General features: G+C 63.8%; 1 protein-coding gene and 1 long non-coding RNA gene across 2 annotated transcripts in view; both read right to left on the reverse strand.

Annotated features, from left to right (window-relative positions):
* RXRA (retinoid X receptor alpha) overlaps positions 1 to 27,342 on the reverse strand; it is a 110,052-nt gene extending 82,710 nt beyond the window's left edge. Inside the window, exon 1 of the mRNA XM_032261946.1 lies at positions 27,300 to 27,342. Coding sequence (XP_032117837.1) covers positions 27,300 to 27,327 — 28 coding nt within the window. The 5' untranslated portion in view covers positions 27,328 to 27,342. The remainder of the gene's footprint in view (positions 1 to 27,299) is intronic.
* On the reverse strand, positions 1,552 to 11,794 carry LOC116539218. Its single transcript, XR_004263953.1, has 2 exons — positions 1,814 to 11,794; positions 1,552 to 1,782 (listed from the first exon to the last, which is right to left on the reverse strand). It is a non-coding gene; the product is annotated as an uncharacterized LOC116539218 (long non-coding RNA).
* Positions 27,343 to 27,349: the final 7 nt, after the last annotated feature.

Here is a 27,349-nt window from a genome sequence, read left to right on the forward strand (position 1 = left end):
GAGAGCAGGAGGAAGCAGACAGACTGCCAGCGCCCTCCCTCCTGGCTGCGGGGAGGAGGGTGTTGGATGCACAGGAGGTGTGACCTGCAGGGCCGTGGAAGCTGCTGGGCAGTGAACACGCCTTTGAAAGTAAGTGAGGGTTTGCTCAAAGTGAAGGATGCCTGCGGCAGGGCCACATGCAGGGAACCCGGCTTACAGTGTACACGCGTGGGGCCCCGCCCACACATACACGTGTACTCGCAGTCCAGGCCCGGCACGCTGGTCCAGGGCCTCCTACAGCTGTGGGCCAAGCAGAGGTTCCGCCTCTGGGCGGCAGGGGTACCCCTGAGCAGGACTCCAGCAAGCCCACTGAAGATAACAAACCCACCTCCTCTCCAGCTGGGAGAGCTCAGTTGCTGTGTGCTGTTGATTCAAATGTAAAAGTTGTTTTTTTCTCAAGCCCGAGAATCCCCCATTTATGGGCCTGCCCCTCCCAGCCATGCCGGCAGCCCCAGCCCCTCTCCGACCTTCCAGAAGGGGACCCTGTACCTGGCGCTGCTCATCCACCAGGCCCACACCCCCAAAGGCCAGCCAGGACAGCACAGGCGGTGGAAGGGTGTCAGTGAATGTCACAGACCCCAGCTGCCTTTCCAAGTGGGCACCAGGAGGCAGGGCCAAGTGTCCTCAAGGAGAGAAGAGCAGGCCGAGGACGTCCTTCCTCACACCAGGAAAGGCAGGAGAGAGCGCACACGTCTCCAGGGTGCTCCTGACTCCCTGCCAGAGAGAGGCCCAGGAGCCCTCGATGTCCCCAGAGGGAGGCTGTGCCGACCTCAAGCAAGACCTGACACAGCCCAGATGAGCATGTGAGCCGTCGGCCGTGAAGCCTGCCCCATGCTGCCCCCACCACCCCTCCCAGACAGTCCCAGGCAAGCCCTGACTTTGTTTCCCTGGGGCAGCTGGCCCCTTGTGTCGAGCTGGCACCTGGGAGCTGCAGGACTCACCCTGGGCGAACCTCCAGCCCCGCCAAAGGAAAACAGGCCCCAGCAGGAGGCCCGGTGGTCCAGACAGACGCCACTTCCTGCATGGTCTGCACACAGCTGGGCAGCCACTGTGCCCACCACTGGGCAGGGGTGAGGCAGGGAGGGCAGGGAGGGCAGGGGGGAAAGGGGACAGGGGTGAGGCAGGGAGGGAAAGGAGGGCAGGGGTGAGGCAGGGAGGGCAGGGCAGTGCCACCAGGCCCTGTGCTGCCCACCTGGGGCCTAGAGCAGGGCCGCTGCTCAGCAGCAGGGAAGGATTACAGCCCCTCGGCCTTCCTCATGCCCCGGACTCATCCAGGGTCCCCGAGGCAGCCCTCCCTGTGCTCACCCTTCAGACCCCTCAGGGGCTGGCCAGATACCACACCTCCCTGCTCCCCTCCCCTTGCCCCCCATGCACCTACCCAGGGTTTTCCAGGGGCCCCAGGAGGCACAGAGGCAATCTGCCCCTTCCTTCATCTCACCAGGCACCATCAAACCCACGGCGGCACCAGGGCCTCGCTGTCGTCCTCATCCCATGCCCAGAACCCCCACCTTGCTGCACCCCAGCCCAACTCCGCCTTCGACAGCCCCGACTCCCACGGCCTGTGCAGCCTCGCTGGCTCCCAGGCTACCCGGAGGTCCCTCTGGCTCCAGCACCATGACCCACGTGGGCAAACTCGGTGGGACTCTCAACCTCAGCCCCCAGGCCCTCCTGGTCCCCAGGCACACGTGCACACAGAAGAGAGTGCCCACCCGACCCAATACACACTGGCCACTGGCACCCCCACTCCCCCGCCAGAGCCGCAGATGCGGCACACGCTGCACGGCCTCCATCAACCTCTCCGAGGCCCGCACGCCCCCTCTGACCAACCCAGCTGTCATTCACCTGGAGTTCTGATAGTTAAAAATGCGTTCACAGCAGCGGATTGGCTATTACATCTCGGGCCTTAATTAAAGAGGGCGGCAGAACGGCATTTTAACCAACAATGTCATTTTCTCATTGACGCAGCTCCATTATCAAGAAAAACACTCAAACCGGCCTGAAACGGAGCTGGCACCCCTCCTCCACCCTCCTGGAGGAGCAAGGACGGTTCAGCTTCAATTTTTAATCTGCTGATGAAATATTCACAGACCGGGGAAGGGATTACGTTTCCTGAGGTGAAGGATCCCTGCCCTGTTGGGGCTCCCCACCCGGGAAGACAACAGAGTTTGGGGTGCTGGGGTCAGGGCCATCGGAAGGAACAGAGCCATGCTGGAGACCAGCCTGCCGGGCCCGGGGCCACCGCTTTGCCCTCCTCTCAGCCCGCTGATGGCACAGGGCCCCTCGAGAGTGCCCCCCAACTGCCCCTTCTCTGAGGGGGATGCTGGGGCCCAGAGGGCCAGGCACTGGCCAAGGCCTCCCATTACATCCCACCGGGCATCCTAACCCAGTCCTGCCACCTCTTCAGACTCTGGCAGCCCCAAGCCTGGCCGTGCAGGAGAAGGGGGCCCAGCGTTCCGATTTCCTAAGCAAAGACTCAGAGGGCTCAGCCCCTGCGGCCAGCATTCCACTACAGTGGGGTGTCTGCACCTCGAGGCCATGTGCCTCCCGTGAAGTCTGAGGCTGGTGCCCCATGTTACAGCAAGGGACGCCGAGGCAGGGGAGGGACGCACACCCGCTTGCTGAGGCGCAGGGCTTCTTGCGGGTGCAAAACAGGCGGCCTCCACGCCGTCACACAGAAGAGGGGCTGACGTCGGCCCTGGGGACAGATGAGGACACAGCAGCAGGGGAGGCACCACCCAGGCCAGGCCGGGCCCAGGCTCAGCCACTCAGCCCCTCAAATACGTCACCTCATGCGGCGGGGACAGGCAGCCAGGAAAGCGGTGCCACTGGTTCCCCCCCACCCCCACCCGCCTCAGAAGAAGGCATGAAAATACCCCTGCTGGGGCTGCTCTCAGGAGCAGGCTGGCTTCTCCACAGGGAAGGGTGTGTGCAGAGCTGGGCCAGGGAGACCCCACCAGGCATTGCCTCGGGCTCCCCACGTGGGTGGGCACAGCCAGGGCACAGTACAGGGGCCTGCACAGTCCTCACGTGGCATTGGCTGGGGCCTGCTGTGCGCGGAGAAAGACAGACACTAGCCAGAAACCACAGGCCTCCGAGTGGAGGTGACCGCCCACGGGAAGCCCCTGGGGACCCCAGCCACCAGCACACCACCCATGTGGCTGCTACACAGTGTGTCCAGCTCTGGGCCACCACCCCCTCACAGAAAAGGAAACTGAGGCACGAAGGGGCAAAGGGCCTTCCAAGACTGCAGCTGGTGAAGGGGGGGCCAGGGGGTGATACCAAGTGCTGTGTTCAGGCCACTCTTCGGCTCCAGCCCCACGGGCTCTCTGGGGCCAGTTCCTCCCTCCCCTGGTGGTCTCCAGGCATCCTGCCCTGGGAGCCTGACACTGACCAGCTGCCCACTCGGCCCCAGACAGGCCGTTTAATCAAAGCATGTGATCGGCACGACATCTCCTGATATCTCTGGGCAGCTGCGCCCCCCCGCCCCCGACACACAGCCATCTGGTGGGTCCGCTCTTCCTGCCCACAGGCCGGCAAGTGCTCTGGAAAGTGGCATGAATCAGCAGTCCTGGGCTTGGGGACGGGGTCCCAGAAGTGCCTGGGGACCTCCAGACACCAGCTGCAGCCAGGAGCTGACCCAACCAGGAGAGGAAGGTGTCACAGGCAGGACGAGATCATGCACACTGTCACCACGGAGAGCCCAGCTCTGCCCCTCCTCCAAGCAGCCTTCCCGGGCGGACACCGCCCGGCGGGCCCAGCCCTGCAGAATCCTGTGCACCGGCCTGCACTTCCAGACACACAGGCATTTGGGTGGAGGAAAAGCCCCCAAACTTCATGAGACAAGTCAGCAGGTACACAGGTATCCTAGCCCAATGCAGGGTCTCCCGACGTCACCCGTGCGTGGGACCACCTGGGAACCCTGCCTGTCTGGCCCATGCTCATCAAGTTGCTGGGCCCGTCCAGGCACACTCCTGCCCACCACGAGCTTCAGGGCTGAGCTGCCCCTCACCACTGCCAGCTGTGGCAGCCAAGGACTCAGTCCACCTGAGTCAGCCTCTCCTCTTCCCCCACCCACCAGCCCGTCCCTGTCCTCCTTCCTGCTCCCCGAGGAGAGGCCTTCCTCCCTGCCACCAAGCTCAGCCACGCCCTCCCCCAGCCCGAGGTGCCCGTGCCCAGAGCTACCCTCAGCAGGCCAGCGAACAACGCCCAGCCATCCAGGTGCAGAGCAGGGGTCGGCAGGGCTGCCACGTGCCCAGCATGAGGTGGCGGCAACTTGGGGCCAGACTGGGGCAGGGATTGGGGTCTGCAGCCCAGCCACACCCCTCTCTTGTAAGAGCCTCCCATGAGGTGGGCGGTGCTCGGGACCCCTCCCCGCCCTCGGTGAGTTCAGGGGCAGCACAGGTCCCTCCTGGGAAGCAGCGTACCCACCACACATCACCAGCCTTCTCAGCAGGAACCAGCCCTTCACTGCGAGTGACGGAACTGGGTCTCAGATACGCCAGCCCCTTCCGAGCTTTGAGGCCCAACTGGCACAAGGTCATGGTTGGCACACACATGGCGCAGAGCTGGTGTCTGAAGGGAGGCCCCACCAAGGTCTGGGGGGGCTGGGTGTTTCAAAGCCACACACACAAATTCAGCTCTCCCTCAAGACCGCACCCCAGGTCCGGTTTCCCCGACCTCGGCATCCAGCAACCTGAGGAGGCACGTGGAGGCTCCTCACCACCAAACCCTGCACCCGGCCCGAGGCAGCACCCAGCAGACGTGTGATGCCTCTGACAGTGGATAATGCACAGGCACCATGCGGCCTGGGACCCCGAGGACAGGGCATGCCCAGGGCAGGCAGCAGTGGGCAGGGGCCAGCCCTCCGTGGCAATCCCACAGCAAGGTGGCCGTATGAGCCAGGCTGAACTCAGCCAAGACTCAGTCCACGTGTCAGCCACCTGCGTCCCCGGGGACCAGATCAACATTCTGCCCGTGACTGTCCTCCATCTGCAGCAGGGGACAAGCAGCCAGCATGGGCCCTGGGGGACCCTGGGACAGAACGGGGCTGCAGGGACCCTCCCAGCCAGCCCGAGCTCACGGACGCTGCACCTGACCCTCGCTGCCCTGAAGACCACTGCGCCACAATGCCTGCTGCACCAGCAAACGCTGCTCCATCCTCCCTCTCCAACCCCTGGCTCTGCCGCCAAAATGTTCCAAGCTCCAACCACAGACCTGGAGGTTCCGCCTCCTGGGAGGCTGCCAGGTCTCCCCCAGAGCTCTGGCATCAGTGCACACTGCCCTTCTCATCTGCACGTGGCCCTGTGTGGCCTCAATCACAACCGGTGCACCTGGCACCCTCAACGCCCCTCGGTGCCTCGTGTCCCCAGAAACGGCACCACTGTGCAGGCCCTGGTTACCCCGAGCTCCTCCGTCCCCATGGCCACAGCGCCACCACCTCTTCGTGGCCTCAGGACTCCCCTCCTGCCCCTAGGATCCAACCTCAATAGCCGCCAGGACCGTCGCTCAGCACTCACGACAGCTGAAGGGGGCTCCCCACTGTCAGGACAGGCCCAGTACCTCTGGCCATACCCCCCTGGCTCTGTCACCCACCAGCCCCCTCCTGGCTGCCCAGCTCTGAACTGACCGCCCCATGCCCGGGCCTTTGCACACGCTGTTCCCCTGGCCTGAGGTCCTCCTCCACCTCCCCGCCGGCTGCTCATTCCCATCCACAAGCCCAGCTGCAGCATCCCCGCAGAGGGCCTTCCCCAGCCACGCCGGCCAGTGATCCTCCGCATACCTGGAAACTGCCTGTCAGCGCAGGCCCCTGGCCATCCTCGCCCAGCCCCGTGCTCCTCCAGAGGAGAGGGGTATGGGGTCACGGCAGGGGCTGGCTCTGACCGACCAGGCCCCCCTCCTGCTCAGCAGAAGCCCAGGCGCTGCGGCCCCCATCAGGGCAGACAGCACGGTGTCTGCCTCCCGGGCAGGCGGAGGGGCCGGGCTGTGCTCGGGGCGCAGAGACAAAGGCAGGCTGACCACGAGTGCCCGCAATTAATCTCGGTCAACACTGCGGCAGGGCGCGTCGGCCGCCCAGCAATTTACATTTTTATGAAATTACATACGAAAATTAGAAACATTATTACTTCCCTCGGCCCTTTAACCCTTTCTCTACCTGCTCTCCTTGCAGCCGCCCCATCCGGCCCACAGATGACCACGAGGTCCCCACCCCACCCCCACCTGCCTGCCACCCCCACAGTGATGGCAAGGCCTCCATCCCACCCCTGCACATCACCTCCACAGTCATCAAGAGGCCACCATCCACTACCCCCGCCCTTCACCTCCACAGTGACAGAGAGGCCACCACCCACCCCCACCTACAACCCACTCCTGCCCGCCCACCACCTCCATGGTGACAGAGAGGCCACCCACTCCTGCCTGCCTGCCACCTCCACAGTGACGGAGAGGCCACCACCCAACTCCCACCTGCCTGCCACCTCCACAGTGACGGAGAGGCCACCACCCAACTCCCACCTGCCTGCCACCTCCATAGTGACACAGAGGCCACATCCCACTCCCACCCATGTGTCACCTCCACAGTGACAGAGAGGTCACCACCCTACTCCCACCTGCCTGCAACCTCCACAGTGACAGCTGGGCCTTCTCCCCAAGGGTTAGGCCCAGGATGTGGTGCCTGGAGACAGTCCCTCCCAAGCTACCCCCGCCAGCCTGGCCTTTCCCCTCCGTAAGACGGAAGCAGTGAGGCGCTGGTGGGACCCCAGCCAGTCCACCTGTCACCTCCTCCAACCCACACTGTCCCAACTCGGGCTCCCCAAGCCCCTGGGGCCTCCAGAAGGACCCTCCCTCAAAGGCAGCTCCTTTCCCACCCTGGGCTTCAGACGCCAGCAGCTCAGGAGTATGAGCAGTGGGGTGAAGGCACAGCACACCCCAAAAACGGGGGCTCCTCCCTGGGGGTGTCCACCCACAGCACCCAGACACATGTGTCTTTCAGCCAATAATGTGAAGCTGGGCAGTGCCAGGACACAGGGCAGGTCCTGCAGTGCCTAGGCACACCGAGTCCCCAGAGCCCAGGTCCTGGTCAGGAGGACGAACAAGAGCCCCAAGCACACCCGGGAACGGTGGTCACTGGCAGGACCTGCAGAGCACTCAGGAGGAACAAGCGGAGCCGGCCACGGGGACCCGGGAGGGACGAGCGGAGCCGGCCACGGGGACCCGGGAGGGACGAGCGGAGCCGGCCACGGGGACCCGGGAGGGACGAGCAGAGCCTGCCACGGGGACCGTGGGGGTAAGGCCACGGCAGCCTGGGGTTCAGGGAGGCCTCTCAATGAGCTGACAGCTGAGGGAGACCTGAAGGGGCAACAGCAGAAGTGCATTTGGGTGACAGGACGGCACATACGAAACTGACGGTTGAAGACCTCACATCAGTCAGCACAGCTGGTCCCCAGCAAGCCACAGGAGGGCATGGAGGGCCGCGCCAAGGATGAACGCCAGGTCCCGGGCCAGGGCTCTACCCCTAGGACCACGGCAGAATGACAGGAACTAAAGAGGGTGGCATGACCCCGATCCAGCGCTTAGAATGGGCCAGCACTGGCAGAGCCGAGGGCCCCTGCATGGTCTCCACCACCACATCCCTCTGGACTGCCGACCACACCCTGCCTGAACCCCACCCCCAGAAGTGGCCCAGGCTGCTGCCCCGACTCTCAACTGTCCCTACATGGACACTGCAAGACACACATGTATCAGGAAACATGGGCACAGAAGAGGACCTCCTGAATGGGAAATCACGGAGGGCTTCCTGGAGGAGGGGCCATCTGGACACAACAGCAGCCACAGTCCCACCTGGGGGCACCCGTTCCACGTTCATCTGTGCCGGGAACTGACATGTATTTAGTCGTGAATGAACCAGGCCAGAGAGTCAAGACTGATTATTTTCAGTTTCCTTGTCACGCATTTTGCACTGACAGTGTCAGGCCTGGGGCTGGGGAGATGTAAGTTAATTTCAACTTCAATTGCTGTCTCCTGCCTTGGCTCCTTCTCGGTTCCGGGTTTCACAAGTCCCTTAGGAGGACCAAGGCAGGCAGTCGGTGGGACAGGCTACTGGGGCTGCCATCAGCTCGTGGGAAGACCTGCCCGGCGCAGCCAGGCCAGATACGCGATGTCAGGGTGACAGAGCCCCCATCAGAGCCCCCGTCCTGCCCGTGGCCTTGGTCTCTGCTTGATGGAGACCACCAAGGCCAAGGCTGAGGCTTCTCCCACCCCAAACTCCAGATCCCTCCAAAAGGATCCATGCCAGTCCCAGGGTGGGGCCCAAAGCGCCGTGAACCAACCAGGTACCCCCACTGCTGACCACCCAGGGGCCCTCGAAAACCCAGCAGGGCTTTGGCCCAAACTAAAGCTCCTTCCCGGCAGCTACACTTAACGAACACCCGGCACCTGGCACTCCACAGAGCCGGCACACCCTCGGCCGGGCAAATACAGCTAGACGGGGCTACGTTACCCCACTCACCCGCTGGGGACACTGAAACCCAAACATTGTCAGGGCAACCGGTGACACCCTCCAGGGCACGTCCACTTCCATTGTCTCGGCCACTGGCAGTGGTCCCAGCAGAACGGGGGCTGCCATGCTCACTGAGCTGGAGCAGGCTAGGGCCCACCCTCCACACTGCAGCTCAAGCGCCGGGCCTCGTGACTCCAGCCAGCTGTCCCCAGGCACACGGCCCGAGGGGCACAAGAGGCAGAGCCCACTCTGAGTGGCTGTCACTGCTCCCCTCCTCCCCAACTCCACATCCGCTGCACAACTCTGCTGGCTCCACACTAGGCATGAGGCCCACACAGAGCCTGTGTCCATCACTACCACCCACGTGCTGGGTGAGACAGGAAGCCAAGTGCCCACAGAACGTCAAGAGGACCAGGGCCCAGAGAGCCTCCTGCAGGAGGAGCGGGAAGCAGCTGCTAAGGGGTATGGTGGTGGGACTAGAGGCAGAATAAGCTGTCTCCTGAGGATGGAGGGGCCTCCGTGGCCAGGGCGCAATGAGAGCTTCACCCTGGGGCGCCACAACGGGTGCCAAGCAGCAGAGAAGCAGAGACCTCGGAGGCCCGGGAGGTGGGGAGGAGAGGGCCCCGTCCCCACCCTCCCGTTGGGAGCCCCCAGAGGAAGGAACCAAGGGCTCCGCTGCCACCTTCGTAAGGGGAATCTAAGCCTTGGGCGGGTGCCCAGGGTTGGGGTTTTTGTCAAGAAGCCTCCGGTTCCCCCACCCTGCAGCTGCTGAGTCACGAGCAAAGGGGTGGGACCCCAATCTCAGCCCATTCCAGTGGTGAGGGCAGGAAGCTGCGCCCCACAAGTCTCTCCAGATGCCAGGCCAGACCCCAAGCTGCAGAGCCAGCCCCCTACCCACTCCTCTACCCAGGGAGGGGCTACACCACAGCATCCGCACAAGTCGGTGCCCGAGGGGGCTGGGAAAGGGAGGCCCTGAGAAAGGGAGGCCCTGGGAAAGGGAGGCCCGGGGCGGTGGGGGAAGACCTCTCCACATTTGTGCTGCATGGGCCCCGGCCTCCCAGGTCCCTGGGGCCAGCTTTAAGAGCAGGGGACGCTGGCCTCAGGACAAGGATGGAAGGAGAAGGACAGAACAGGCGGGCACACCAGGCAGAGGGAACAGCATGACAGATGGCACGGAGGTCGGGCCACATGGGACACAGCCTCCAGGGACCTTAGCAGGACCAGGCCCCATGAGGAAGGGCTGTGTCCTGTGCAGAGGGCCGAGGGGGACACATCCACCCCATCGTGGCAGGGCCACGAGGGCCAACGACTGGCCAGAGGGTGAGAAGGCGCCAGAGGGGCCCATCTGCTGACCCAGCCAGCCCGCCCCGCCTTCCAGGAGGAAACACTCCTTCCCACAGTTCAGGAAGATCCTCTTTGCTTAAAGAAGAATGCACACTTCCCTCAGCTCAGCACTGCACCCGGCTGGGGATGGGCAGATGGAGCGCTGGTCCCAAGGCCCGCAGGCTGTGACAGCCCACCAAGTGCACACATCTCTCCTCTGGCCGCTGAGCAAGATGGGGATAGGACAGGGTCTTGACCCCTCAAGTCCAGGTCAAGGCTACACCCGCTGACTGGCCTTGCTTCCTGGCCCTAAGCAATCTCTAGGTCCTAGGATGGTTCCAGAACTAGCTGCCTCTGAAACCACTCCTCCCAAGAAAATGCTTCTTCCTGTGAGGCAGAACACTCGTGCCCTCCTGACGTTCCTCAGCCCCACACTGAGCGCCCTATTCCAGGAGTTGCAGGGTGCTGCGGGCAGTCCTGCGTGAGCCCCAGAACCCATAAGAAACTCTTCTTCCCAGCCCTCAGACAAAGACACTGAGGTCCAGAGAGGACCCCGGCCAGTGGCTTCCCTGCTCCCAGGCAAGAATTGAAGGAGGGGGCCTGACGTCAGTTGCCCTCACAACCACCCCCAAAGCAAGCGCCCTCACCCCACTTCACAGATGACAAAGTCAAGACAGAGAGGGAGACGCGCTGCCTGGGTCACACAGCAGGTGAGGGCCGCGTGGGTACCTGAACGGAGGTTGGCAGACAGCTTCCCAGGCTCCGGGGCAGGAACGCCCTCCCCACCTCCCAAGGCCAAATGCTCTCCGCCCAAGACGCCTCCCAGGGCGGGGCAGGTGGAAATCCCATAATCTGCAGGGGCCTCTCTAGAAAAAGTGGCCCCCCCAACACACCGCCTGGGCCGCAGGATTGGGTTTCCTGGCCTCTAATCAAAGGATTACCCAACAATCCCCGGCACCCACACGTGCCCGCACTGCCAGGAGCCTCCACAGCCATGCCACCCTCACACGCCTGAAGGGAAGGTCACTGCGCCAATGGCAGGGCCACAGCCACTGCCTGTGCTCCACCCACTGAGCCAGCCAGAGCAGGAAGGGCCTGGAAGGCAGGTAGGCCGCCTCCTCTCCAGCGCTCTCTACTCTCTTATGGGGCCAGGATCCCCGAAACTCACCAGGGTAGGGCAGCCCACAGCAGCCGCCTCGGCTCTGGAGGCCACATACGGCCCTGAGGGACCCATGGGGCCTCCTCTCCCAGCCCTGCAGCCCCACCACCTCCCTGGCCTCACAGCGGCTCCCAAGCAGTCCCTTGCCCCCACCTTGCGGCTACCACTCTGCCTGAACCGTCCTGCTGCCCCCACTGATAGCAGGAAGAGGCTGCATGGTACGCCAACCTGAGTGTAGCCTCTGGGGCCTGACCACCTGGGGGACCCCTGCTCTCTGTGCCTCAGCTTCCAGGCAGGGAAAGGGCAAGGATGGGCCCTCCATGCCCACCAGCTGTGTGGGCCTGAAGATCGGCTCAGCCTCTCCAAGCCCAGGCCTCCTCGGTAAATGGGGGCAACTCCCTACCCCAAGGTTCTGGGAGGGCAGCAGGCCTGGCACAGGCTGGCACCAGGGAACCTGGTGCACCATGGCTTGCTAGTCCTTGACCCAGGCCCCACCCCTGCCCTCACTCTGGCCTGGGAACCCCAGTGGGCCTGGGGCTTTCTCTAGACTGATCTCATAGGTCAGAACCCGCTACCCACCAGATGCCAGCACGAGGGCCCCCGCCCCTGGCCCAGCAGAGAGCCTTCGGGGAAACGGCTCCCCATTCAGGGTCTTCGTGTCGTCCACGCCAGCGACACCCACCACAAGCTGGCTCCAGCTTGTCAGATGCTCTGACCACCCCGACCCTCATGGTGGGCTTCACAGACCCCAGAGCGGGTGGGGCTAGGCCAGCAGTGGGCGGGGCTAGGCCAGCAGTGGGCGGGGCCTGAACCAACTCCAGCCCAGCTGTGCCCGGCCAGGCCCCAGGCAACAACACTGCCTGTCACTCACCCGGCTCCACAGGCACACCGCCAAGTGCCTCCACCTCCCAAACCCCAACCTCCGGCCAAGACCCAGAGCAGGGGTGGCCACACACAGTCACACACGGACGTGCCCCTGCCACCACGCACGCCCCACGGTGCTCCCCGAGGGCGGGGGAGGCCGGCCACCAGCAAGCACTCCCAGCAAGAGAGGAGCTCAGCGACCAGGTGTGCGGGGCCAAGCTGCCAGCCCGAGCCGGCCCAACCCCAGGCCACACACACCCATGCCTCCTCCAAGGTCCCGGCCTGGGCCAGGAAGCCGGGTGGAGACTGGAGGGCGGGGGCCTATCTAACCCAGAGTTGCTAAAAAGAGCCAACGGGGAAGTAAAAATAGGAAATAAAAATAAAATGGCTCCAGCCAGGCCTGGTTGTTTGTGTAGGAAGCAAGGCCCCTCCCCAGCCAGCAGGGAGGGCTCGGCTCCCGCTCCCTCCCAGAGGAGGAATGTCCCCTACCCTCAGCCCCCAGGACTCCAAGCACGCGCCAGAACCCCAGGCTGGAGGTGGGTCTAAGAGGAGTCCCAGGAAGCTGGTTTGAATCCCAGCTCTGCCATTAAATGGCCTTGACGTAGGGCAAGGAGCTGAGCCCTGCTGTGGGGCGGCCTCCACATCAGCGCTGGGGTGCAGGGAAGGAGGGAGCCTGCGGCACTGTGCTGGGCACACGCTCCAGGTACCACCCCCACGGCGGGGCCTGCGGTCACAGCTCTGGCCACCCGCCTCTCCCCGCCTGCCCCCACCAGGGCCCTCCCATCTGTACGCTCACTCCGCACCAAGGTGGGCCGTCAGGAGGCAAGGGCACCAGGCCAGGGTCAGGAGACAGCCTGGCCATCAGCTTGCCCCGCTAGCCGGCCGTGCCGCTCTCAGACCTCGATTTCCTTGTCCACACAATTAGAGGAAGCCTTCCTTCCTCTCCTTTCCTGTGAGGCCTTTCCAGAGTTCACATGAGGCTCATTCACACTAAAGTGTGCGTGACTGACCCTGGCTTCAGGATCGGCTCAGCTCCTTCTCCCAGGGCACAGAATTCCACAGAAGACAGGCTCCTGGCTTCTGCAGCTCAGACAGCCCAGCTAGAGAGCCAGGGAGCGCTGCTTGGGCCGCAGCTCACACACCCAGTCCACCCGTCCGACCTGGACAGTCTGTGGCTTCTGCACTGCCGGCACCACTCGGTAAGAGCTGCGGGCCCAGGCGTGGGTCGAGGCTCCCGCACCGAGACCATCTGCCTAGGGTGCTGGGGAAAGGAGCTTAGGGTGCCTACAAAAAGGGATTGGAGTGCTTCAGATGGTCCGTGATGCCTCTCACGCTGCGAGCCAGTGCCACATGAGCCCCACTGGACCAAAACAGACTGCTTCAGAGTGCTCCCCGGCATTTCCCAAAGCCCCGTGGCTTGACAATTATCACCCCTGTGCCACTCAAACTGGCTGAAAGGTCAGGAGGTGACATCACTGGTCTGCCCCACACCACCATCCCCACAATGGCCAAGGTCTTTCTAGAACATATATCTGCCCACAGTCCCCCACAGCCCGCCATTCTCCTGTCTGGGATCCCCGGCCCTCAGGACCCTTTAGCTAAGGAGGGAGCCAGGCAGCACGGGCAGCGGCCAATCTCAAAGCTGGACTTGCAGGTGCGGGCCGTCAGGAGGTGTGGGCACAGGGCACAGTGCAGCACATGCAGGCACACATGCCACAAAGCACAGCGCAGGCACACACATGAGGACACGGGGGTACACAGACACACGCTCACACGCAGGCGCACACACGAGGACACGGGGGTACACGGACACACGCTCACACGCAGGCGCACACACGAGGACACGGGGGTACACGGACACACGCTCACACGCAGGCGCACACACCAGGACACGGGGGTACACGGACACACGCACACACGCAGGCGCACACACCAGGACACGGGGGTACACGGACACACGCACACACGCAGGCGCACACACCAGGACACGGGTACACGGACACACGCTCACACGCAGGCGCACATTCCAGGACACGGGGGTACACGGACACAGGACACGGGGGTACACGGACACAGGCTCACACGCAGGTGCACATTCCAGGACACGGGGGTACACGGACACAGGCTCACACGCAGGCACACACACCAGGACACAGAGGGTACACGGACACACGCTCACAGGCGCACACACCAGGACACAGGGTACACAGACACACGCACATACGCACACACGCAGGCGCACACACCAGGACACGGGGGGTACATGGACACACGCACACACGCAGGCACACACACCAGGACACGGGTACACGCTCACACACAGATGCACACATCAAGACACGGGGGTACATGGACACACGCTCACACGGGGCAGGGAACAGAGGGACACAGATGCGGGTACACACACACTGGCTCAGACAGGGACACAGCTGTGCAGAGAGGGACAGACATGGTCGGGTACACACAGACACAGTCTCACGAAAGGGCATGGGTGTGCACACACACACACATGTACACAGGCTCACACAGACACACTCATACACAGGCTCACACACACATACATGCTCAGGCTCACACACAGACACACTCATACACACTCAGGTTCACACAGGCTCACACAGACACTCATACACACAGGCTCACACACAGACACACTCATACACAGGCTCACACACACATACACAGGCTCTCACACACACACACACACAGGCACACAGACACACATAGGCTCACACACAGCCACACTCATACACACAGATACATATTCATACAGGCTCACACAAGGGCATGGGCATGCACACCCACACACAGGCTCACACATGCTCACACAAGCGTGGCACCCACACACATACACACAGGCTCACAGGCTCACACACAGAGGCTCACACGCACACACCCTGGTGGGAACCCCGACCACATACATGAGCCTGCCCGTCCCTTTGCTCCATGCTGTTCTGGCTCCAGATGCCCAGAGAAGGGCCTGGGGAGGACACCATGGCCCTGAGGGCCAGGGAGTGGGGAAGGCAGAGCGCACAGGGCTCCACACCAGCCACCGCAGTCCCGGCCTTTCTGCCAAGAGCCCTCCAGGCTGCAGGGCCTCTGAGCTGGCTAGAGAGCATGAGAGGGTCCCCACAGACAGGGCACAGACAGGCAGGGCCCTGAGCCCATGGGGCCAACCCCGAGTGGGTGACTACCCGCCCTGCCCCAATGCCAGGCACTCAGGTGGCGGCCCAGGCCCAGCTCCGAGTCCCAAGGTCCCCGCTGGTGTGGGCACTGCCAACGCCAGGCTAGGCATCCACAGCAGGAGGCAGACAGCAGTGGTGACAACAATCAGCTCCTTGTTCTCAGAAAGGCGGCCAGGCAGACCTGAGGGAGGGCGAAGGGTCAGCAGGGAGGGCGGCACGGTGGCTGTCTCCAGAGCCCTGGAGGGAGGATCTCCAGGCCCCGGTGGACCCCAGAGACTCCCAAGTCCCCACAGAGGCCTGCTCGCTCCCCCAGCCTCACTCTCAGGCCTGGGCAGAGTGCAGGGGTCTGGCCCCAAGGCAAGGCCTAGGTGCCGGCTGGGGGTGGGGGCACCAGCTGCCCACTCCGATAACGAGTTTGCAGCTTATCAGCCACGTCCAGGCCTTGTGGGCTCCGACAGCCAGCCCCTCCTCTATCCCGCCAGCTGCCAGCCAACATCACTGCTTCCTAGGCAGGGGGCCTAACTGTCCACACGCAGGCAGGTCCTGGCCACAGACTGCAGCCAGATACACGTGAGAACACGCCTCTCCCAGCCAGCAAGGATGGCGGGGACCTCCCCTGCAACCCCATGACCTAGGGGATGCCAGCCCAGGTCAGAGGGACCCAGGCGCCACTTGGGCTGGAGGCACATCAATCTGGGACCAGAAGTGGCCTGTGGGCTGCAGCCAGGGGGACCCTGACACGAGGAGGCCCTTTCAGCACCACGGCTGACATGTGTTCTCTGTAAACCATGTCCCACGCCAGCCACAGGGATCCAGGAATGAGCCAGCAGGGTGGAGTGCCTGGCGATGGCCGTGCCCCACACACCTGCCCATCCTGCCGGCCAGAGAGAGGCCCAGGGAGGCCCCGGGACAACGCAGAAGGACAACGTACCTGTCTACTGTCAGGGCCCCTGACGCTGCCTTCCCTCTCTGTGCCCACTGCCCAGCGTTTCCCTCCATGCCCTACATCATCTCTGGCTGCCACTGACCACCCATCTCCCCTGCTGGCCTGGCAGCCCACGAGGGCAGGGACCTGCGTGTCACATCCTCAGAGCAGCTCTGGACAGAGGAGCCCTCCATGAGCACTGGTGGTGCAGTGACCCATCTCTCGCCTGCACCTCTCAGGGCTGGCATGCGGCTGCCTGAGCCAAACGAAACCCACCCGTCCCGTTTTTCTTTGGAGAGGTTCAAGTTTTGCATTCTACGTCTGCTCCAAGGACACCCAGGAGTCTCTAGGTGACCCCCAGGGGGAGGCACATCACTGTCTGACACAAGGGATGGCAGAGTCAACAAGCTCTGCCCAGGAAGCCTCTGATGACACAAGGCGGACACACGGTGTGCGGACGAGACACTGGCTTCTCCCAGGCCAACTCCTACACATCCTTCATGACCTAATTCAAAAGCCCCAACCCTCTGCACGCCAGGGTGAGCCGCGGATGCCTCCTCCATGTCCCTCCTGCCTCCAGTCCACCCTCCTCCCATCTCCACCCCAGACAGGGGCCAGGGATTCCTTACAGATAAGAAAACTAAGGCCTAAAGAGGGCTAAAACATCATCTGGTCCACGGTCACACACCATCAGGTGGCAGCATCCACCTGGGGTCCATCCCAGGCCATCTGACCCCAGGGATCACCACTGCCCACGTGAGGGCTAAGCCTGGCTCCTCTGTGCCTCCCTGATGGATGTGGACGGACGGACAGACAGGTGGACGGACGGACAGACGGGTGAGCGGACAGACAGACAGCAGGCAGGTGGGAGGCATGCTCCTTCCCTCTGGCTGGCCTTGACCCCCCCACCCTGCCACAAGTTCCAACAAGACGTGCCTGGCAGCAGCGGAAGAAGCCAGTCCCCAACAGGGGTGGGCACCTGGGGCTGAGCACCACCCCCAGTCTGGGAATCTGAGTCCAGGGACGCCCAGGCAGGTGCATCTCAAACACACTGAGCACTGGTGGGGCCAGTGGCACAGCGGCAGGTGCACCTCCTAGCCTGAGCCTCAGCCTCAGCTCCCACCCAGGCCCCCAGGGGTTGGTTCCAGCTGGCCCAAGAAGTCCTCAAGGACAGTCCCAGACCCTCCCATCCACTCCCACTCCAGAAACCAACACTGAACTAGACACACAGCAGGACTTCCCTTCCCTGGAAATTGGACCTGCCCCCAGAAGGAGGGGGATTCAAGTCATATAAGGTCAGGATTTTAGAAACCAACTTCACAAGGAATGGGCTCACCCATCGCAGCACTTCTGAACCTGAGGGGCTGGGGGTCAGTCGGCTGACCGCGTGAATTCATGCTACAAACTTCACGAGGCTTGTACAGCACCTAGTACTGTGGGCTCAGCAGCCGCGGAGATCTAGAGCCAGCTCTGAGCCACGAGAGGGGTGTCTGGAGCCAGCCCTGTGTTGGGAAAGACTCTGAGGTCTGAAGGCCCCGTGGGAAGAGGAGCGGCGCCCATGTGGTGACGTCTGCCGAGGCTCTGGCCGGCCACAGCAGCACAGCGGTGCGCACTTGCCGCCTCGGACCCTGCCTGGCACCCTTCCTTCCATTTTCCAAGTGAGAAAACCAAGATGAAGAGGGAGGAAGGAACGTGCTCCAAGTCACAAAGTCCATGTGGCAGAGAAGACCCAGGCCCTGAGCATGCCACCGCCCTGGCCTGCTGTCTGCAGGGGCAGGAGACCAGCTCCACATGGCCACTAAGGGGTGATGCCCCCTGTGGCCCCAGCCTCGGGAAGTGGGCCGCACAGCACAGAGGGGTGGGTGGCTCTGACCTGATGCCCAGGGGACTGAGGGGAGGGAAGAGGAAGGCCCCGCTGCCCTTCCTGTCCTCACTCCTCCACTGGGCCCGGGACGGCGCCTGTGCCCAGAGCAGCCCAGCACCCCTGACGAAGGCCCTGCCTCCCCACCCTACGCCTCGACCTTGATCCTGGGCAGAAAGTCCACGTAGGGGTGGGGTAGGGACAGCTCTACCGCCTCCCGTGGACTCTGCTCACGGAAAGAGCTGTTTTCCTCCCTCTGGGTGGGGAGAGGCCAAGAACCATCCAAGAGCTTGGCACTCACACAGGGGGCTCTTGGGCACACGGCACCCAGGCTGCCCATAGGGAGAGGCAGGGACCATGGCAGGACCACAGGGCACTAGAGGAACGGACCAAGGGGCATGGGGATAGGCAGCAGGGAAGGGCCCCAGCTGCTCCTCCCAGCGGCAGACATGCCCTGGAGGCCAGAGCCCCAATCTGGGGTACCACACCAGTGGGGCGCCAGTGGGGGTCCACACTCCAGACCTGGTCAGGAAGGAGAGGGGACATCAGGTCAGCTGGGGTCGCCAGGCTGCAGCAAGGCCCCCCCCAGCCTGAGCTCCACAGGGTGAATTATTCCCAGGCCAGCTGACCATAGCCCCATCCTCAAAGGGGTCCCCACCAGCACAGACCTGGAAGCCAGCCAGCAAGGGCCAGGCCAGAGGAGGCTGATCACAGAGTCAGATCCTTCAGAAACGCTCCAGGAAAGCCCCCCACTTATGCCCTTCCCCATATCTTTGGCTGGAACCAGATTCCCCTGGACAGAGTCCACCTATTCTCTCTGCCTTGATTCCTTCCCCACTTCCCACCCAACAAACTCCTACTCATCCCTCAAAACCCAACTACATCACCTCCTCTGTGAAGCTTCCCTGACCTCCCTCAGGCAGTCTGCGGGTGAGACAACTGAGGCCTAGTGAAGTAAATTTGCTAGCCCAGGGCCAAAAAGCCCGTGACTCAGAGGGGTGCTCACTCATCACATGGGCAGCCTACCTCACCAACAAGTTTTAGACACAAGAAAATCAGTAAGAGGTGCTCAATGAGGTGGGAGAGGCTACAGAGCCACATGTCACTAGGTGGAGGCCTGGTCTCCATGCTGGGGACAATGGGCAGTCACAGAAGGTTCCAGGCAGGGGAGGTCAGTGTCCGAGGAGAGGGGACTAGCCTGGCCTTGAGTGATGCCGTCATGGGGACTGACCCCACTCAGCTGTGGCCCCTGCTGTCTCTCCTCTGCCACTTCCGAAGGCCACCATTTCACCATTACATGCTGCACACGCAAAGTGTTTTCCACAACACGCCCAGTCCGCATCCAGAGCCAGGCCCACCCCGGCTGGCTCAGAGCCCAGGGCTTTCCAGACCCCAGCAACCCAGCCCCTACCCCAGCCCAGGTCCTGTCCCCCCTCGGCGGGGGAGGGCACAGAGCTATTTCCCAGGGAGCTGGTCCCCAGTGGGCCACCCTGACCAATGGCAGACGGCACATCAGAACATAGCCAGGGTGCTGGGAAGGCACGGCAGAGGCTCTGACGGTCAGAGGGCCCCAGGGAAACTGAAAACAAAGTGGGGGACGGGACCTGCCTGGGGCCACACCGCAGCCTGGTCGGAAAGCAACCCCCACCACACAGACAGCTGAGTTGGAGGAGCAGCTCAGCACACACGGTCACTGACACTGCTGCCCAACACCCACTCCTATTTCTGAGGAGCAAATGGCCACCAAGGCGGTCCTCTGGACACCAGGCCTGGGTTGACCAGAAACCAAGGGGCCACGGCACCAGGCACGTCCTCCCCAAACACAGGCAATGAAGCCACCCTGTCAGGCAGGAGAGGTGCTTCTGATCCCACTCTGTAAGTCCATCAAGCACTTCCTGCACACCTGTGCTGGGTGCCGCAGGGGTGCCCATGCCTCAGAAGGGCCCTGCCCTCAGGAAGCCTGGGAAACAAGAGGAGGCAGGATGGGGGGCTGGCACGTGGAGAGCTCCCACTCGCCAGGCACCTGCACCAGTGGCGGCCTCAACGCCAAACACAGGCCTGGGATCACTCCGAGGCCCTCGGGACGGAAGAAACTGAGCAGTGGCGGGGCACAGACCCAGCATGCTTGCCAGCAGGAGCTGAAGGCAGGCGCTGGGCACCAGGTCCAAAGCCGCGGCCCCGCCTCAAGCCCGGCACAGCGCACGCCAAGGGGGCTGATGAGCACCAAGGGCGGCAGGTGGGCTCTGATGGAGAGGCAGGCTGAGGCTGCACAGGTGGAGAGGGCAGAGCACGTGGAGGGAGTCCCGGCAGAGGCACAGGGCGGCCCAGGCCGGGGACCCCCATGCAGAGGGGCTCGGACACAGCAGCTGTTGGGAGCCCACCCCAGCGACTCCAGCCACCTGTGCTGTCACCGCCTGACCTCTGCCCAGGACCAGTGTGGACACTTAGGCTAAATTGGTCAATTACGGGATACTTAGATCCCTCCCCGGGGCTTCCCAGCCTCGCTGCATTCTGGGCGGCCGCACCAGGAAGCCTGTTGAATCAGTAACCTCATTACAGCCGGCGGCCGCACCCGGGGCTGGCTTTGAACTCCGAGGGTTTATCCACGGCGGCTGGAGGATTTACACACGGCCTGGCCCAGGCCCAGCTCGGTCTCCCCTCCCCTCGGCGCCAGAGGCTCCAGATCCCGCACACACAGCAGCAGTCTGCGCTGAGACTACCACCCCCAACCCTGGCCTCCGGTACAGCTGGGGAAACCAAGGCCCAGGTGGAAGCTACTTTAGCTCAGGCGGCCAACAGAGGGGCAAGGAGGCCAGGGGCGGCCTCTGGGTCACCCCAGAAGCAGGTCTGTGACCAAGGGCTTCCCAGCATCCCTCGCCCCAGCATCCCATCCCTCCTCCCTGGAGGAGGCACTGGGGCTGAGACTGACCATGAAAGACAGTTGTGGGCTGGCCAAGCGGACCCCGTGGTCACTCCTCACATGGAGACCCTGAGAGGCTCTGATCCCCTCAAGCGCCCTCAGTGTCCCAATCCCAGCCCCAAAGTCTGGTCCTCTCCACAGCCTCAGCATCCCTGACCTGGCCACAGGAGGCCTGGCTGCTCTGTTCCCCCGGCCCCAACTTCATCCAGTGCCCGGGGAGTGCAGCGACCTCCCACCCAGCCAAAGGGGTTAGGGCAGGGGTGCCCAGGGCCAGGGCCAGGGAAAAGGCCTCCCCCATCCCCATGCTCAGGAAAGGCCACCCCCATGCCAGCCCAGAGACCTGGCCTAAGCCCCAGGGAGACGCCAGGAATCCTCCACCCCGTTCCCAGGCTGCCACACTGACTGGCCCAGCTACGGCAAGGGTGCACGGCCATTCACAGGGGCCCCAAGGCCCACCTGAAACCAGTTAGCCAGCTGGAGAGAGTCACCTCCGCCTTCCAGGCCTCGCCTGGCTGCCTCCAAGCCAGCCTCTGCACAGCGCTAGAGGCCTGATTTCAGCCCTGAGCACCATGCCAGGATTCCCCGGTCTCTAGGCACCCACGCACCTGCACCTGGCACACAGGCCCTGCATAGCCTCACACGCGAACCCCTCCTGGCTGCAGCCCTGCAACCTCCCCCTTGCGTCCTCACCCCCTTCACCCCCTCCAGACCAGACCTTGCTGTCCCTGTCTCTGGGCATCCCTCCCCACCCCTCCTCCACAGGCAGCAGGACCAGGCCAGCACCCAGCAGGCGCTCCCTAAGCCACATATGGACAAGCCCACCAGCAGGCCCGGCCTCCCCAGCCACGGCTAACATGGCTCTGCCAGGTCACCCTGGGGAGGCCAGGGCCGACGCCTGTATGCATGGGGTGGGCTATGTGTGCCAGGTTAGGACCTCAGAGAAAACCACAAGGTTTTCTCTGCCTTACCCTGAGACCCGGGGTGGCCAACCTCACCCCGTCCACTCCCCTAGGTCCCTCATGAATTGGCTGCAGACAGCGCTGCCCTGGCGGCGTGAAAAGGTGGGCAGGCTGCAGCTCCCAGGCTGGACCCCTGCTGCTCGCCCAGCTCCCACCAGCTTTCCAGGTGGGCATGGGGACCTCTCCCAGCCCCCACCCCAAGCCAAGGACAACCCTAGAGTGAGGACCAAGGGACTGCCCCTCCTTAAAGGGCCTTCGACCAACACGAGGGGCTGAAATGCCCAGTCCCAGGGCACAGCGCTGGCCCAGTGAGACCTCTGCCCCCCAGCACCCACAGAAGAAACACGTCCTCACTTGGGCCAAGACCAGCAATGGGGCTCTCAGGAACCAACATGGGGCACAGACCCAGCCTGGCCGGTGAGCAGTCTCTGAGGATGCTGAGGGGCAAGAGGACCTGGGGCAGCACAGTCCCTGCCCTGGGGCAGGTCCTCCCAGCTGGAGCTCAAGGCGGCCCCTGCCAGGCAAGTGCCAGAGAAAAAGGAGGCCTCATAGCGGGACACAAGGGCTGGCCCACAGACCTCACACAGGGTTCAGTGTCCCCATCTGCTAAGTGGGCTTGACTCTGTGACACGACACCTCCACAAGGTCCCAAAAACAAAGTCCCTGGCACAGCCACCTGCGCCTTCATGGGGGCAGGGAGAGTCCTGGACGGGCTGCGGAGATTTAGAAAAAAGGAGGCCGACAACCCCAGCGGGGACCCCCGTGCGGCTCCGGGGACCCCGTGCGGCCTGGCTCACCCTCGGGCGCGCCGGGACCCGGGCTGGCAGCCAGCGGCGCCAGGTAAGCGCCCGTGACTCCTGCGACTCCGTGTGTGCGCGACAGTGAGCGTGCACACACCCAGGCCCTGCTCGCGGTCCGCACCCGCTCTCCCCACGGCGGCCGGGCCAATTTTCCTTAGCTGCTTTCTGCTCCATTTCACGCTCATTCAGCTGCTGAGCTAGACAATTGCTTTGTAACTCTAGGGAGCGATTTCCCTGTCTGTGAGGCGCTGGGGCACGACTGCTCAGAACACCGCGCACCAGGCTGGGGTGGGTGTGCACGCCGAGGTCCCTCCCCCCCCCCCCGCCTCCTCGGGCCTCTGAGGACGATCCCTGCAGCGGGGTAGGGGCTGGTCGTGGGGACCGAGCAGCCGCGAGAGCTCTCCCGTGGCAGGTCCGTGTCCACAGAAAGGGCCACCTCAGCGTCCCCACGCCCTCTCTTCCTGAGTCTGCTCTTCCACACAGCACAGCCCCGCAACCACCATGGCCTGTTAGGGTCCAATACTGGAAACCTGGCCCCACCCTGACCCACGCAGGAGGCACAGGGAGGACCTGGCCACAGGCCTCACCTTCAGAAGGAGGGAAAACATCCCACAAACAGACTCCCCGAACTCCCAGCCAGCCCAACAAACCAGGCTGCCTTCTCCAGCAGCCGGAAGAGCCAAGTGTGTCCATTTTCCTGACGGACAGCCGAGGCCCCAAGAGGTCAAAGAGCAGACCAGGCAGGCAGCAAGGACAGAAGGCCCAACCCCGGGTGGCCTGGCCACCCGCCCAGCAATGGGACACCGCCTGTCAGAGCCGCTTCCTGGGATCCCTGCAAAACCACCACCTCCATCCTCCAGGTGGCAAAGGCCCTGAATGGGAGGGGCGGACGAGAGTATGGAAGACAAGCTGCACCCCAACAAATGGAAACATGCGGGCAGGGGGGCAAGGTTCGGGGGGGACCCCTACTACACCACAATATCCCGAAAGCAATCCGCTTCAGAGCCTCAGGACAAAGGTCTGGAAGGTGAACCCCAAATGGACTCTAGCCCCAACAGCTACAGGCCAGCCCCCCAGTCCCTTGAGCCCCAGACCCCAGCCTCATCCCTAGCCCAGCTAACAGCCAATTCCCATGAGAAAACACCAGTTAACGGGCCACCCTGAGGCCCTGGCCACCGAAGCCAGCTAAAAACTACAAATGCGAGCCCGGCAGAGAAAGGAAGGCAGTCCCAATGGCAGTGCCCCAGCCCTGCGCCAGCTGTAGGCTGGGGAGGGCCTCTGCCCTGTGTTTACTGGGACAGCTGTGCCTTCTTCTCCAGAGGACAGGCCCTTGCTCACCACTCAAAGCCTCAGCCCTGAAGCATTTGCCCCATGGCAAAACCCAACATCACCCAAGAAATGAAACTCAGGCAGCCTCCAGTGGTGCTGGGTGGGCATTTAAGACTTTCGCCCTACCCCCCCGGCCACCTTCCGTGCAGCTGAGGTCTGTCCCTCTCCTGAGGCCAGAGCCCCCCTACAGGTGAGGCCAGCCCCCAGGGGCAGAGGGGCACACCCCTAAGTACCCCTGTGCCCACAGGAATTCCACAGCAAACCCTCCAGACACCCTTTCCCAGAGGAGGAAACAAAGCCACCAGCAGCGACCTCCCGCCCAGCCGCAGGGGGTGGGGCAGGGGCCGAGGGAGCAGTTAGAGGGGCCTCGTGGTGGAAGCGAGCCCCCCACGGGCCCTGAAGGACAGGCACAGCTGGAAGAACCGCCAGGTGCTGGCAGGGATGGGAGCCAGTCACAGCAGCTGCCCATGTGCCGGCTCAACCTGCACCCCACACCCCAAGGGACTCAGAGCACCCGCCCTCCACAGGCCCTTCCTAGGAGCCCAGCTGGTCCCACCCACATCTGGGCAGAGGGTCACAGCTGCATGCTCGGGTCCAGGCCCAGCAGCCAGCCCTAGGCAAGGATGGAGGCTGGCAAGGCCAGGGCCACCATTGGACTGGGCCACTTTTCTCACCCTGACACCTCCTCAGTCAACAAACAGGGCTCCTCCAGAGTTTACCAAAACAAACGCCCGCAGTCAGCAGTGCCCGCGCCGAGACGCCCTCGCCAGGCCTCAGCGGGACTCCAAGCCCAGCCTCCTGAGAGTCACGTGACCCTGTTATTTCGGGAGGCCCCGGAATGTGCTCTATTTTGGGTCCCAAGGGCTCCAGTGTTACCAGAAGCCCCTCACCCAGACTGCAAGCTCACCCAGGTCCCTGAGTGCCTCAACTCCAAGAGTGGTCAGTGGGCCCATGGCTTTGCCACCGGTCTCTCCACGGGCGCACGGGGTCTGGCGTGGCCTGAGACCTTTGGACTCTGTGGACTCCGCCTGAGTCCCACCATTCAAGACGAGGCCAGCCGGAGCCTTCTCCCGGCAGCCATGGGAGCGCGGCCAGCCCCCGGCAGCAGGGCCAGGAAACCCGGACTGCCTTTGGCGAGTCCCTCCACCTTGCTTTCCTTCCAGAGCTGGACGCTGGACTCATCCCTGCCCTCACGGAGTGGCTCAGTGGGCGCCGACTGGGACCCTCCTCCGGCCCCCCGAGCCCAGCAGCAGCGCACGCTGGGGGCAGGAAGCCCTCTCTACCCCAGACCCCAAAAGTATCTGGCCAGCCTCCCCAGCAGCTCAGGTCTGACCGGGCGGCCAGCCGGGCCAGGACAAGCCAAGCCGTCCGCCACTCACCCCCAGGAGGGATTAGGCTGTGTTGACAAAAGGGCTTAGACCAGCAGCAGCTTAAATGGACCTTCGACTGCTCTGGACTTCAGAGCTGGTCACAAGCTTAGAAAAAAATAAAACGTAATCAGAGCCCAGGACTCTCTGCTCAGCCCTGGGGCGTGGGCTGCCTGGGAGGCCATGGGCCTCCAAGAACAGAGGACTCCCAGCTTTCTTGTGGCAGGGAAGTGCCCAGGGAGGTCCCTGGAGCAGTGGCTCGGAGGCACAGCCTCTCCTCCTCACAGGGACTCCAGCAAGCCACCCTGGGCACTGGGCACCCTTGCTCCCGTCGCCCTACAGGCACCAACTCCGTGGACTGTCCCTGTCCCCCCCAGGGCATTGGAAACATGGACTTGTTAGGTTCTCGGTACTCGGCTAAAGTGCAACCAGCCAGGCCCCTGCCATGTCCAGGGGACAGAGACTGAGCTGAGGAATTCCTTGTTCCAGAGGAATCGTCTGGGAGAGCCTAGCTCTGTGCGTGTGCACACGCGTGAGTGCAAAGCTTTGATGGGGGGACGGCCACCGCAGCCCACCCGACAGCGCAGGCGGTCACAGTCAGCTTTCCCTCCCGCTCACACTCAGCAGTTCTACGAGCTGGGGGTGCCAATCCCAAACTCCCCACTTTGTATCCTGGGGCTCAGCCTCTCTCAGCCAGTTTTCTCATCTGCAAAATGGGCATGAGTGCCCACCCCTGGAGGCTGAGCCGTGGAGTTCATTCAAGGCCTCGAGCCTGCCACTCCGCCATGACAGAGTCAGGGAGTAAGCGTTAGGTCTGACAAATGTGGAACCCACCCTCACCCCGGGTCCCGGGTCAGCACACCTGCCTGTTAGTGCCAGGGGTACTCAGACCCTCACCCCCACACCCAGGACGGGCTAGGTCCAGGCTGGCTCCCCTTCATGCCCCCATCTCACTAAACATCCCTGCAGCTACCCTGGCTTCTGAGCACCTCCTGGGGTGGCCAAGCTGCCCCCCGGGCTGCAGGGACGGTGAGCTGGAGGGGCTGTGGATGGCGAGGCTTCATTCATAATCAGCTGTTTTAATTTCCATTCAGCACAAATCCTTCACCCGGCCTGACAGCCTGGCTGCCGTCCCACCACCAAATTAATATCCTTCCCGGAGCTCATTTATAAAGTCCCCCTTCTCACTAGCTTCCAAACCCTTGGGAGAGCAATGGGTGGGGGCCCCAGCCGTGCCCTCTCCTCGTCCTCCTCGGTAGGTCTGGGCCTGGAGTTGGCGGGCAGTCTGGGATAGGAAGCCACCCGGCGGGGGGACGGCAGCAGGAGGGGGAAAACTGAGCCTCCGAGCCTCTGGGCTGTCCGGCTCACAAACGGAGAGCCAGCCTGGGAGAACACGAGGGGGTGCCAGAGCGAGCGGCCCCCTTTCTGGGATGGGGCCTTCCCAGGTCTGACGTTCTGTTCACGCAGCCCCCGGGGACCCTGCCCACCCGCGCGTGGGCTGCTTTGGGGTAACAGGGTCCCAGTCTGTTTCCTGGGCGGACGCACGCCCAAGGGCCAGCGGCCTGATGGAAGCGGCAACCCTACGGGCGGGCGGCGCAGAGGCCGCTCCGGGCCCAGCGCGCCGTCCGGGTGCCCAGGCCGGGAGGCCGGAGCCGCGGAGCGCAGAAGTTGCTCCTCCCGCCCCGGCCGGGTTCCTGCGCGGCCCGGCTGCAGCTGGGCGCCCGGGCTGCCCGGGGCCGGGGGCGCAGGCGGCCGCCGCTGACCGGGAGACCCCTCCTCGTCCCGGGCGAAGCTGCCGCCCGCCCGCCGCCCAACCCCGCTCCCCCGCCCAGTGAGCGGCCCCGCGCGGGCTGGGGGCCGCCGCCGCCCTCGCCCGTCCCCGCCCGGGCCCCGGGAAAAGTTGCCCCGGGTCGACCCCTCCCGGCCCGGCGCGCGAACTCTCGCCAAGGTCGGCGCGGGGTCCGAGCGGGACCCGGGCCGGCGACCCCGCGCGCGCCGCCCACGCGCCCGGGCCCCCGCCCGCCGCCCGCCACCGGCCCCGGCCCCGTCCCCGCCCGGCCCCGCGAGCACTCACCGAGCGGCAGGAAATGTTTGGTGTCCATGTCTGCCACTAACTCATGCCCT

Source organism: Sapajus apella, unplaced genomic scaffold (assembly GCF_009761245.1).
Source record: "Sapajus apella isolate SASKATOON/1434 unplaced genomic scaffold, GSC_monkey_1.0 scaffold126, whole genome shotgun sequence".
NCBI classification, from domain to species: domain Eukaryota; kingdom Metazoa; phylum Chordata; class Mammalia; order Primates; family Cebidae; genus Sapajus; species Sapajus apella.